Source organism: Anolis carolinensis, chromosome 1 (genome assembly GCF_035594765.1).
Source record: "Anolis carolinensis isolate JA03-04 chromosome 1, rAnoCar3.1.pri, whole genome shotgun sequence".
Lineage (NCBI taxonomy): Eukaryota > Metazoa > Chordata > Lepidosauria > Squamata > Dactyloidae > Anolis > Anolis carolinensis.
In genome coordinates this window covers 350570905-350585592 of record NC_085841.1, presented here as the reverse complement: position 1 = coordinate 350585592, position 14688 = coordinate 350570905, and the positions used below count along the sequence as shown (strand labels likewise).

Genomic DNA, 14688 nt, shown 5'->3' with positions numbered 1-14688 from the left:
CTGAAGGACAGTAAAGGGTAAATTTGGTTTAAGATTATACATTATTCATGGGACTTTTTTTCACAAGAAACACAGCATATTCTGGGCATTTATAAAGGTCGCAAAAGTGGGAATTCTGGAACAGGGTAGCTCACAGGGTAAAAAAACAGAAAAGCAGCAAGCATTTAAAGATTAAATGGAAACAATCAAGACTCCACTCATTCCTATTCAAACCCTTCCTTGTAGAAAACTGATCCAGAATCTGACTCAGAATAGGTAGGCATTGAGAAGTCAGCAGAATATAAGGAGAAAGAAGCAAAGCTGACACACACTGCTTATAAGAACCATTACTAAAAAAGCAAAGAGGGTCACAGAATTTGTGATAGAGTCACTATCTTTGTCAATTAAAAAACCCAAGTCTACAAAAATGCTAGTGGATAGGGGGTTAGTGCTTTCGCAACCAACTACAGTGTCAGCAACTGAATAAGATCTTATCTTCAGGAAGGTCAGGAATAAAGTCAGCCAACTTAAGAGAGAAACAAATTGGGTAACATATATAAACAGAGGAAAGCTATAAGTTAGTAATTTTTATGAACAAAATGTATAACCCACCTTTTCACAAAAGCTTTCCCCTACTGAAGTTCCGGCATCCTTTCATATTAAGAAATAAGCATCATGAGAGCAAGAAAAGAAGAGAAAGATAAACAAAATAAAAACATGGGCAAGATGCTAGTGGAATTTTACTAAAGAAATGCTTGTGCTCATTTTCGATACGTAGGCATTGCATGCACAATTATTTCAGTAATACATTAGATCAATATTAAATGGTAAACCTTGTGAAGCTTATGGTATTTTACTCTATATAGGCACTAGAAGACAGAAACCCTGACATGAAATTTTATATACTGAATAATAATGCTGATTACAAAATAAAAGTGTGTGTAGATATAGAAAAGGCTGCTTCGTGAATTTTTATTATATTCTGCAGGGTAACTGTGTAAATAAATACATATTAACCCAAGTATAAAATAGTAATCAAGTATACAGGCTGATTATAACATACTACACTGTATTAAACCATATCTAGACTCAGCAATATACAATATTTACTCTTCTACACAATGAATGACCTTTATGAAAACTCTCTGCAGATTATCTCTAGACCTCCTCCCCAAACCCTGGTATATTACAGGGGTATATTTTCAAGAAACAGATATCCAAGAACACGTAGTTGTAGTTCATTTTGAATAGGTCTTATGGATCCACACCTATCTTTTGCACAACTTGCTTCCCTAACCATAGCTCAACCATAGATAAGACAGTAAAGCAGCCAACTATTATGACTGCCTTTTCCAAGTTAGCCATACATCGGAAATATCATGTCCAAAAGAAGTAATTCACAAAAAATATTTCACAGATTATACTTCTATTTTGTGATAAAAAATTTAAATTCAGGGGTAGCCAACAATGTAGGACGAGGGGTCTCATTAGCTTCTGAGGAGACTCTGGGAAAAAAGATGATCCCCAAGCGGGGGGATGGGGACATTGTCACCATATTTGGCCCACATTTTGCCCACCCATGTTTTAATAAGTTTTGATGAAAGTCAAGCAACAAAAGATGAAACACGTGACAATTTTGGGGAAAAGTACCCAAACTATTTGCTCTGGACAGCACCCAAGTTAGCCACCATTCCCACTCATGTTGCTCAGCTGGAGAAAATGAATACATCAACATGAAGGATAACTAACTCTCCCTTAATGTTTGAGTTACTATCTAAAACCTGCAGGGCAACGGAAAGCTGACCACAACCCCTGATGAACTAGACAGATTAGCCTTTTTGTATATTATTCCACTGTTTAGATGCAATTTTGCAGAATCACAAACCATGTGACAGACTAATCTTTTAAAATCTCCTAATGTACCTGATTATAACAAAGATAATTGTAGGTCCCATCCCATGGGAAAGGTGTGATATAAATTAAAGATTGAGTATGGAAGCATATTTTCATTTTATAAATTGAAAATACAGTCACATGGTGATGTTTGAAAGGTCATAATACATACTCTTCTTGAACATAGGCAAAAGGTTTTTTCTATAAAGAAATATTCACTCTCTATAATAACTCATCTAAATATTATCATTCAGCGAGATTATTGCCAAGAATGAATCATTCTTTATAGTAGAGTAACTAAATTATTGGGTTGTTGTGTTTTCTGGGCTGTATGGCCATGTTCCAGAAGTATTATCTCCTGACCTTTCACCCACATCTATGGCAGGCATCCTCAGAGGTTGTGAGGTATACTGGAAAAACTAAGCAAGGTAGGTTTATATATCTATGGAAAGTCCAGGGTGGGAGAAAGAAGTCTTGTCTGTTAGAGGCCAGTATGAATGTTGTAATTAATCACCTTGATTAGTATTAATGGTCTTGCAAGCTTCATGTCCTCGCTGCTTCCTGCCTGGGGGAATCTTTTGTTCGGAGGTGTTAGCTAACCCTTATTGATTCATGTCTGGAATTCCCCTCTTTTCAGAGTGTTGTTCTTTATTTACTGTCCCGATTTTAGAGTTTTTTAATACTGGTAGCCAGATTTTGTTCATTTTCATGGTTTCCTCCTTTTTGTTGAAATTGTCCACATGCTTGTTAGCGTGGTCCAGCATTTCTGTGTTCTCAAATAATATACTGTGTCCAGGTTGAGTCATCAAGTGCTCTGCTATGCTCTTCTCTGGATGAGTTAATCTGCGGTGCCTTTCATCTTCCTTGATTCGTGTTTGGGCAATGCTGCATTTGGTGATCCCTATGTAGACTTGTCCACAGTGGCATGGTATACCGTAGACACCTGCAGAGGTGAGAGGATCCCGCTTGTAGCATTTGTTGGATTTTCTTAGTAGGTCTGTAGATAGTTTGTAGGTGGTGCCTTACAGCTCTTCTGATGTCCGTGGTGGAGTATCCATTGGCCTTTAGAGCCCAGTTTAGGTGGTTTAGTTCACCTTTGAGAAGTTGAGGTTCGCAGATTCTTAGTGCATGGTCTGTCAAGGCTTTGATTATGCTTCTTTTTTTTACTTGGGTGATGGCTGGAGTTTTTATGAAGTAGCTATCTGTGTTGTGTGGCCCAATTGTTGATTGGGTTTGCGGATGATTAGAACATCTAGAAATGGCAGTTTTCTTTCATTTTCTTTTTCCATGGTGAATTGGATGTTTGGGTGGATGCTGTTGAGGTGGTCCAGGAACTTGTTGAGTTCTTCTCCATGGCTCTAAATGGCGAACGTGTCATCCACATATCTGAATATATCTGAACCCAGGGAGAGCGCGGATGAGCTCCCTCTATCAGCTCCAGCTCCATGCAGGGACATGAGAGAAGCCTCCCAAAAGGATGGTAAAAACATCAAAACATCCGGGCGTCCCCTGGGCAACGTCCTTGCAGATGGCGAATTCTCTCACACCAGAAGCGACTCAGGTTGCTCCTGACACGAAGAAAAAAAAACACCATATCGTAGGCTTTTTAGGTGCTTTTCTAGGTCTTGTTTTTCAAAGTGTTCCATGTAGAAATTTGCTATGACTGGGCTGAGAGGGCTCCCCATGGCTACTGGGTGAAACGTCAGGAGAGAATACTTCTGGAACATGGCCATACAGCCCGGAAATCACATAACCCTGTGATTCTGGCCATGAAAGCCTTCGACAACACAACTAAATGATCTCAAAAGTGAAACGACAATCCACAAAATATTGCTATTGGTGTCCAGAAATTCTACTGATTCAGGTGTAAGGCTGTAAGAGAAATCGGACACAGGTCTTCTACTCCATACAAAGAGGCCAGCACAAATGCCTCTACAGTTCTGTCTAGTGATCACACAAGGTTCCCATTACGTCTGCGTGTGATAAAGTTCTGAGAGTAATTTCCAGTTGTGAGAAAGACACCAGCTCATAAAATGTTTTAATACCTCCCAGTCTGCAATCCTTAAACAACACTCTTAGCTGCTTGGCCAGTATATTAGGGCTTTAAGTTTCATCCTATAATACAACACTCTCAAATTTTAATATGATCAGTTGTGGCATGTAGAATAGGGCCCTTTCAGTAATTATGTATATCAAAGATTAGGTATGTCAAAAAGCAGGGGAAATGCTTTTAGATTATAAATGCATATCCTTATTTATCCAAAACCTATGGACTACATACACAACCTCCCATTCTTTGAACAATAAGGTTTTCTGTAATAAAACTACATCAAAAACATTCATCCAGTCCAGAAAAAAAACAACCTTTCACCTGAGTGTTTGCAGATAGGTGTAATATCAGTAATCAAGATAGAATCTTCCTAAATAGTCCACATACAGTATTCTGACAGTTTGGGAAGAAATGGGAAACAAATACAAAGCTTTATAACAAAGTAGAGTGTCAGACAGCTTCTCAAAACTCAGAGTTTCCTCTACAAATGACTGGAAAGATTATGGACTGTTTTTAGTAGCCAATGAAGTATTATGATGGGGTGAATGTCCCTTTAAATACTATAAGTCCTATCCTTGCCAGCAATCACCTCTCCTAGAGGTAGAAGCTCTGTATCAAATGCTGCTTTGATAGAGAGCTTCTACCTCAACTCCCTATTTCTAAAAGGCTGTGTTTGGTGTCCTAATTGCCAGTGTTCTACTTAACCACTTGTACTTTTTCTGAAATTTAAGTGGATATGTTTATTTCAATAAGTTTGAGCTGCAAGTTTTGTAATACAGTATGATCTCCAAGAATTTGATACTCAGGACATGATCCATGGATTCAATATCCATGGTTTCACGTAAGTCATGTTATCAAAAATATTTCTCCCTGGAAGTGTTTGTGGGCCTCTTTAGGTAGTCCAGTGTGATTCTATGGCACGCTTCCAACCCAGTCAAAATATGGGATCAGTTATTAATCATGGTTTCAGGTATCTGTGGGGGCAGGGACGGGGCAGATGTGGAGATCATACTGTATTACGGAATAACATAATCTGTCAACTGTGGGATATATTTTCCTCAAATGGATGTTGTCTTCTCATCTACACCACATCTGGCCAGACTTGATGGTTGTTGGGGAAATGGGACATGATATTATTTTGAACCAGAAACTGGATTCCAGATGCCTACTGAATCCTACAGGCCAGAAACTGGGATGTCCCACATATACTAGCACAAACCTAATGATATACAGTAGAGTCTCACTTATCCAACACTCGCTTATCCAACATTCTGGATTATCCAACACATTTTTGTAGTCAATGCTTTCAATATATCGTGATATTTTGGTGCTAAATTCATAAATACAGTAATTACTACATAGCATTACTGTGTACTGAACTACATTTTCTGCCAAATTTGTTGTCTAACATGATGTTTTGGTGCTTAATTTGTAAAATCATAACTTAATTTGATGTTTAATAGGCTTATCCTTAATCCCTCCTTATTATCCAACATATTCGCTTATCCAACATTCTGCCGGCCCGTTTATGTTGGATAAGTGAGACTCTACTGTACTACAATTCGGAGATGGTAACCGAGAAAAATATTTTTTTTCTTATTGTTGTTATTCATTTATTATAAACCATTCAGCAATCTATCTGCAGGTTCTAAACTAACCTTTATCACCCACTTAAGTTGATTTCAACTGGATGTCACTTTTGTATGCATACTTTATGTAACATGAATATAATATATTATTGTTTGCTATTATACATTTCTTGTATATTTTAAAAATCAGGATGATTTCATTATGGGCGATTACTGATAATATTGATTTAAAAATCTATGCTATCTTCTATATGTATTAAATTATTTGTTTCAGTCAAAGATTTCCATTAATTAACAGTCTCTTCTTCATGCGCTGCCATATCCTCGGTATGGGGACAAGTGTACTTCTGTAAACAAAACAGATTCTAAAAATAGAGTCAAGGGAACAAATTCTAGACAGACACACACCTTGGGCTACTGCAATCCTTCTCAATGTGACAATAAAATGACCCACATTTTAAAAAAGAGATATTTAAAACAGTCATCCAGAAGCTTTAAACTGAAGCAATAGTATAATTTTAAAAGACTTTGCAGCATAAACACAATATTTGTGTCCTGTGAATAGATTCCCTCTCCTCCACAATTATGCAGCTCCTATGACGGCTAAACTGATTGGCCACTTTAATCAGGTCATACTTACTAAACAACAATCTGTTTAAAAAGATAACCAGCAGAGCAAGTATAATCGTTACTACAAATAGCTCAATCATCTTGACATATATCCTTATTTTCTTCCTATTAAAGATACCCTGAGAAATTAATTTTTTAAAAGTTAGAGACCAGCTACCTACCAAATTCCAGAACATGAAAACCACTAGAATATTAACAATAGCGACTGGCTATGGTAGGCAAAAGCAACATGTGACTCTCCAGACACTGTTTTACTGAAACCCCTGGGTCCTAGCTATCACAGACAATGGTAAAGAATGATGGGTGCTGCATTTAACAAGATTTGGAGGGTCCCATCTCCCCCATCCCTGGGCTAAAGTATGAAGTTCACTGAGCTAGCAACATGTGAGTTCAACAGAATTCATCTTATGTGTCAGTGTCACTGTATTTCTCATGGAGGTTTAACCATGTAGGTCAAAGGCAAGCATACGTATTCCAAATATAGAATCCCATCTACAGCCAATTTACAGCCAACCTGCAGACAGGAGAAGAGTCACAAAGCTGGCCATCATCATGCCAAAGATCCAGAAATGGGAACAGCTTGTTAAGCTTTGGCGGCCAAAAGACTTTAAGTATCGTTAAGGCCAAAAGACTACCATAGAAATTTATCTCCTCATTTGTACTCAGTCCCAGTTTAGTTACATCAGCTGCAGCGATTGTTTCTTTGGACCACACTTGAACTGTAATAACATCATGTTGTAAAGAATCATTATGACTATGCCACTAAAAGTCATGGGGGACCCAACTCTGAACTTATACTAGGATACAGCAAAACCTGAGGTTCTGGATGCTTGAAGTGGTAGGATGTCCACTACCAAAATAAAATATATGAGAGGTGAGGATGAGGGATAGTAAGGGATAGGGAGAAACTTTAAGAATGTTTCTATGCCAGAAGAGAGCTAGGAAACAACCATTTAGAGTTCAAAAACACTCTGTCTTAATTTTTTTTAATGGGGAAACGTGTGTTCTGCATCTGAGGTACTACATCTAAGTCACAATGACTTTGTTCACTAATCAAAACAAGTTCTTCCTGACATCAGCACTGAAGTGTAAATATAGCAGCTAAAAAGCAAGACATAGTCAAGCCTGAATCATCAATAAAACTGCCAACTAAGTCCGTTTTCCATGTAGCCGTTGTTACTAATTATGCATGAGCCAGAAGGGCACCCAATGGTCACAATTCTGAGCCTTCTGTTGGAAAACCCAAGTTCAGATATTAACCCCTTAACTCGAGATGCCTTTTTAAAGAAGTCAATTTGGTGTCCAAACACTCATTTAAGAGATTTGAGCCCCAGATACTTGCTTGGGGAGTTTTGCACTTTAAATGCCAAACTCAAAGCCTAAAGGAATGCAACCTTGCTTATTCAAATACTTAAAATAACCAAGGACACCCATATAGCCAAGGGATATGAATGAGAAAAAAAAAACATATTTTCTAAGGAAAGAAAGACAATATAACGGTCTCTTTTTCAGGCCTGATAAAATGTGAGTAAAACTTAGTTCCAGCATAAAGTGTGACTAACAGAACATATTTATGGGTACCTGCATGGATGTAAGCCCCACTGGACACAATGAGGCTGGTTTCTGTGTAAAGAAAGTACAGAATAGTGCACTGTGAAAAGAATGGTACTGCACTAGGTACATTCTCTAGCACTGTGCCCCAATCACTGTCAGGTGTTACTACCTGACAGTTTATCTAAATGAGGCAATAGCAATGAAGTATAGTTTCACTAATCAACAACTGTATCAGAAACCCACTGAAGCAGAGTATAACAAATGCACTACACTGAATGGCCAGTGGACACCGCAAAGTTTTCTTGTTTCATTCAACAAACTTACCCCCTTTAACTAGATTTGAAAACCTGAGTTGCCCCAGAATATTATGCAACCAAACTGAATTTATCATATAATCAGAGAATTAGAAGAGACCACCTGAGTCATCTAGTCCAACCCCTGCCATGCAGGAAAATTTCACACCATAGATGTGTTTTCAAAATGCATCTCTTACAAAATGTCAGTACTGCCCAAGAAAATGCTACTAAGACAGATGTCTTCTTAGAACAATGCTTTCTAGGTTAGTCTAACCCACTACTGAGACACACCAGAAATATATCAATAATTCAAAATACAACTTTCTGCCTGAAAACAATGTGAACACTGTTTGATACAATTGTGATTTCTTTTAAACCTTTGACTGAGCAAAAGAAAAGGTGTACTAACTGTATTTTAGCCAGCTCATAAAACTAAGAGCCACATCATATATATATATATATATATATATATATATATATATGCACACACACACACACACACAAACATAACTTCATATTCCACCATTAATTAAGGCCATTAAGACGTCTATTTTCCTATTTTGCAGCTGCTGCTTGCAAGAAAATGTGTGCTGAGCCCCCAAGGGGAGGCCCATTCTACATCCCCCTGATAGAAGGGTACAAGTGGAAAGACTAGAGCCTTGAGGTATGCAGTCTCTCACAGTAGAAATCAGACAAAATTTAAGCAAAACTATTAATCATCTTAAACACACACTCTAAAGAAAAAAGTGAGAATTCTTGGATTCAGAATTTTGGTTCATAGCACCAGTATTCTCCTTGATCCATTTGTAGATCTTAGAGATTTGCTCCTAGAGAATGTCATAGTACACAGTAGTGTCTGAAAAGAAAAATAGGTTTCTACACTGGCTTGTAGAATTGGTCTTCCCTTTAACAATTACTTTACATAGTTCAGCTTCAAGCACAGGCAAGAACAATGCTCATTCAGCATTTTTCTGAGAACCAATACGAAACTGTTGGAAACATCATCTGTTTTTGCCAATAGGAGCTGATGAATATTACCTTGGAAAATTTAGCACTGGTCCATTTATCTCTCTTCTTTATTATCATAATGAGTACTTTTAAGCATGCAATGTAATGAAGAATTCAGGACTGCCAAATCCAAAGGTGCAGCTAGGATACCTTGCATTTTTTTTGCTTTTTTATCTATTCCCCTCCTACTGCTACAGCTAAAATGGTAATATTTTAAACACAGTAATTAAAGAGGGAAGCAAACATTTAGTAAGTTCTATGAACCAGTATCAATTCTGAATTTCCAAATTTTAAATAAAATCAGGGCAACACTGACCTATGTTACCTCTACTCATATATTAAGGATCTGCCTATGATCTAGTACCTTTGTGGTCAAGAGCATGCCTCAGTGTAGATTATAACTAATTAGTATACTATCTATATTCATACTCTGTATTCAACCGACCAATCCAGTTCTACCTTGTTTGTGAGCTCTGACATGGCAAGCCAAGCAAAAAACAGCCACAAGTTCTGCCATATTATTAATTTTATATTTTTACATCAGAACCAGGACCGAGTAGTTCAGACCAACTACAAGTATTACCTTTGCTCCATTTTTAAAGTACAGTGATCATCAATTGACAACCTATTTAAAAATTAATCTCATTCAGACTGAATAATCACACTAAAAATTATCTACATAGTTCTACACGATGACCGTTTAGATATAGTTATTCTAAACAAAAGTAAAAAAGTGAGTATCCATATGATTTAACTTACTAAAGAAAATCTCATAGTTAGCAATGAACGACAATGAAACACTAAACATGTTTTCCCTCTAAAATGAAACATTATGGGCCTGAAATATACAAATATTCTATCATTGAATTATTTATAATTAAATACAACCTATAAGCTTCATAAACTTGATTTCAGGAACTAAAGTAAATAAACAGTCAACAAATACAAAGCACCAACAATACAACAATTGTTCCACCTCCTTATCTAAACTTGTTTCAAGTACTTTTAGTCAATGACAATCACACAAACACAAAAATGAGCTTAGTCTATCTTTCTCATCTTCAAAAGTATCACAGATCTCAACAGTCTTCATTCTTAAGATTATCAAACTGTCAGTTTTCCTGTGTTAATAGTAGAAAAAATCTGCATTGCATTTTGAACCCTCTAACAATGAATATATGCACAATACATTTTATAGGAATACCCATTTGATTCAGTCAAAACAATTTCTCCTGAAATCCAGCAAATACAGGGAAACCTCTACCTTAATGCAGTAAAACAGTTTCACAGCACTAAAGAAATCATGCTAATTAAAAATGAATGCAGTTTACTATCTATGTACAATACATTCAAACACTGAAGGTGGCATAAGGCACCCTCAAGAGAAATACAAATCATATTGAGATATGTTATCTAGGTCACCCTGTGAATTATTTGTAAAGGGAAACGACCTACTCCTTCCTTCCTGCCTGCCGTATGTTTATTCATAATCTGCTTTTAGTCTTCAGCACATGTTGTGTCCAAGATGTTGGATGTTCAAGTCCCTCTTGCATTTCTAAGACATAAAAGTTAAGTGTGATGGACTCAATAAGAATGAGTGGGGAGGATCCCAAATTTAAACATGCACAGCAACTTACTGTAGGAAGGCCTTAGTAGGCGTTTTCCTAATAACAGAGTTCATCATAGCAACCCACAAAACATCTGTTATCACATGTCCAGCTGCCAGACAATGCCTGTTGTAATAACAGTAAACCTGAGGATATGTTACAAAATTTCAAGCTTTGACAAAAGTTTAGTTATCACAGTCTAACTGTAAGTGTGTGCATACATAACAGGGAAAGAGTTTGAATATTTAATAATGCTTTTATTTTATATTTTTAATTTACAGTACCATAGCATCATGTACCATATATGAATTTACATAATGTGTGAAAAATTTAATCTTGTAAATGGCATCCAATATCATGGTATCATAAAATATATATAGGACTCCTACACTGCATGAATTGAATTTTAATGTATGTTTGTGAAATTTTTATAAAGTACTTGTGTTGCGTTGTGACCCCTCCCCCCCCCCCCCCCCCCCGCAGCTGTGGGGAGAGGCAGGTAAGAAATAAAATTATTATTATTCATGGCTTTTGGCTCTCTCTCTCACACACACATATATATATATTGTGTGTGTGTGTATGTGTCAAGGACAGAACGCCACAAGATAAGATATAACCACGTCTCCCAGTATCGGAGCCATAAGGCTCAACCATAACACTATGTGTATGTGTGTGTATATCAGGCATGGGCAAACTTCAGCCCTCCAGTTGTTTTGGACTTCAACTCCCACAATCCCTAACTGATAGCTATAGTACACACATATATAAAAATTTATAACACCTGCCAACAATCAGACTTGTAGACAAAACTGAAAGATTTTAAGCAAAACCACATTTCCTTCCACCAACTATTTAAGTAATAATAATAATCATCATCTTTATTATATCCCACCTCATCTCAGAGCAGCTTAACAGCAATATGACAATGCAAACAATATGGACAATAATAAACATATAACCAATTTACAATTAAATCAAATCAAACAGATAATAACAAAGCAAAATAAATAGGAAAGTAAAACAAAACCTATTAAATTGACACGAGAACCATGTGCATACACCTTATAATGCTGACAGAGACTATATGACCTTATCTTATTGGAGAGACACGTTTTATATTTGTATACTTTTCTACAAATTTTATCAGCATATTAGTCTAGGTTGCTTTATTGGCTTGTTTTTTAACTGTTATTTTAACTATTCGTTTCCTTCTGTTTCTATTTGTCATTGCATATGGTACTGAATGTTTGCCATTTTTATCTTTGGAAGCCACCCTGAGTCTTTTCGGGGAGAGTTAGAAATAAAGTATTATTTGACACACAACAAGATTAGATCACTATTCTGGCTGTGTATTGGATCACACATCAGACACTTCCCAAGTATCTAGGACAGGCATGGGCAAACTTCAGCCCTCCAGATGTTTCCCCACAATCCCTAACATTCTACCGGCTGTTAGGAATTATCGGATTTGAAGTCCAAAACACGCGGAGGGCCAAGATTTGCCCATGCCTGGTCTATGTGATGTATCAATGAATAATGTGTGCAGATCCAAGTCGCTGAGAAATGGTAATTTTTGTATTATTATTTAAGAATTATTATGATGAAAGTAAAACAAAACACAACATAAAGCATATTAAATTGACACAAAAACCATTTGCATATATCTTATAAGATGGAAGCAAAACAGGTTATGACATTCAGCATTAGCCATTTCATTAAAAAGATGTTAAATTTGCGCAAAACTACATTACACTGATTATTAACAACCCTGAACAGCACTCACATTTTCAGTGTCCCGCTCATTCACGGTGGGCAATGGAGTTCTGGTGGACATTTTCATTCACTTTGTGCTGAAGCCCCGTTTGCGATGGCAAAACCCAGTGATAATTATTATTATATATAAAAAATAAGGGGGGGGGGAGATAAAAAAAATCCTAACGCCCTCCTCCTCCCCTAAATATATAGATAGATATTTACAAGAAAAGAATAGGTTTACAGCATGATTGACAGCGGTTAGGAGTTGCCACCATCAAGGGGAAAAAAAGGAGTGAGATGTGGGGGGTGATTTCTGGGCCGCCTCTTCCTCCTCTTCCACGAAGAGGAGCCCCCTGTCTCATTTATATTCCAGCCTGATTGAGAAGCATTCGGGAGCCTTCGGGGATCATCCCACAGGGAGATTAGGCTCCTGAGAAGGTGGAGAAGGAGGATTAAAGGGGAGAGGGGCTCTCATGGAGGTAAGGCAAGGCAAGGCAAGGAGGGACGAAGGGTGAATGTATTAGGATTAGGAAAAGAGGGGGAGAATGGGAAGCAGCTCTCAGGGAAGGAAGGAAGGAAAGAAGGCCCTGCAGTGCTCTAAGGAAAGGGGGAAGGGGAGGGGGAAGGAAGGAGGGAGGAAAAAGAATGGCCCTCTCTGCTGGGCACCAGGATTGTCCCTCGGAGGCTTCCGTCCGCCCCTCCGCCTTTCCTAGGCTTCACCGGGCCTAGACTCCCATGCTTCAATCCGGTGCGAGAGGGAGAAAGGAAAGGCCCCGGCCCGCCTCTGAGACAGCCAGCCAGCCCGCTCCCTCCTTCCTTCCCCGCTTCCCTCCCTCCTTCAGCGAGAGTGCCGGATGATCCAAGATGGCCGCCCGGCTTCCTCTGCGCCGACGTGAACCGGAAGAGACCACCCCTTGCACTGAAAGGGAGCGGGGAAAAAAAAGAGGGCGTAGGTGCGCAGGCGCAGTGGCAGCGCGTGCTCCCCTCCTCCCCTTGTTGCTAAGGAACGCCAGGCCCTGGAGAAGGGGAGGGGCTTCGGTGTGGGCGGGGCCTCGTGGGCGGGATGACCTCTCTCCTTTCGCATTTGGATGGATTGGGCACACCGCTTTGACTGCCTTGGGATTTTGTGGGAATTGTAGCTTTACATGGTTTTTAAAGCTTGCCCATGAGTGGTGGTGCAAACTACAACTCCCAAGCAGTTAAAAGTGATACCAAACTACAACTCCCACCAAACTGCAACTCCCAGGCAGTTTAAAGGGCTGTCACACTACAACTCCCACCAAACTGCAACTCCCAGGCAGCTAAAAGGGCTGTCACACTGCAACTCCCACCAAACTGCAACTCCCAGGCTGTTAAAAGGGGTTTCAAACTACAACTCCCACCAAACTGCAACTCCCAGGCAGTTAAAAGCCCTGTCACACTGCAACTCCCACCAAACTGCAACTTCCAGGCAGTTAAAAGGGGTTTCAAACTACAATTCGCACCAAACTGCAACTCCCAGGCAGTTAAAAGGGCTGTCAAACTACAACTCCCACCAAACTGCAACTCCCAGGCTGTTAAAAGGGCTGTCACACTACAACTCGCACCAAACTGCAACTCCCAGGCAGTTAAAAGGGCTGTCAAACTACAACTCCCACCAAACTGCAACTCCCAGGCTGTTAAAAGGGCTGTCACACTACAACTCCCACCAAACTGCAACTCCCAGGCAGTTAAAAGGGCTGTCAAACTACAACTCCCACGAAACTGCAACTCCCAGGCTGTTAAAAGGGCTGTCACACTACAACTCGCACCAAACTGCAACTCCCAGGCTGTTAAAAGGGCTGTCAAACTACAACTCCCACCAAACTGCAACTCCCAGGCAGTTAAAAGGGCTGTCAAACTACAACTCCCACGAAACTGCAACTCCCAGGCTGTTAAAAGGGCTGTCACACTACAACTCGCACCAAACTGCAACTCCCAGGCTGTTAAAAGGGCTGTCAAACTACAACTCCCACCAAACTGCAACTCCCAGGCAGTTAAAAGGGCTGTCAAACTACAACTCGCAGCAAACTGCAACTCCCAGGCTGTTAAAAGGGCTGTCACACTACAACTCCCACCAAACTGCAACTCCCAGGCAGTTAAAAGGGCTGTCACACTGCAACTCCCACCAAACTGCAACTCCCAGGCAGTTAAAAGGGGTTTCAAACTACAACTCGCACCAAACTGCAACTCCCAGGCAGTTAAAAGGGCTGTCACACTGCAACTCCCACCAAACTGCAAGTCCCAGGCAGTTTAAAGTGATATCAAACTACAAGTCCCACCAAACTGCAACTCCCAGGCAGTTACAA

At 39.1% G+C, this 14688-nt stretch overlaps 1 protein-coding gene across 12 annotated transcripts in view; it reads right to left on the bottom strand.

The window, feature by feature from the left end:
- Positions 1-13257, bottom strand: part of mark3 (microtubule affinity regulating kinase 3) — an 83372-nt gene extending 70115 nt beyond the window's left edge. For 3 of the 12 annotated variants that reach the window (XM_062968519.1, XM_062968520.1, XM_062968523.1), the window contains exons 1-2: positions 12390-13256; positions 592-630 (exon numbers count right to left, since the gene is read on the bottom strand). In XM_062968519.1, the coding sequence (XP_062824589.1) occupies positions 592-630; positions 12390-12446 (96 nt within the window). In that variant the 5' untranslated portion in view covers positions 12447-13256. Of the gene's footprint in view, positions 1-591; positions 631-12389 lie in introns of all 12 variants that reach the window. The other 9 variants (XM_008115732.3, XM_008115733.3, XM_008115736.3 and 6 more) reach the window with 6 other exon arrangements.
- Between the last annotated feature and the right edge of the window lie 1431 nt (positions 13258-14688).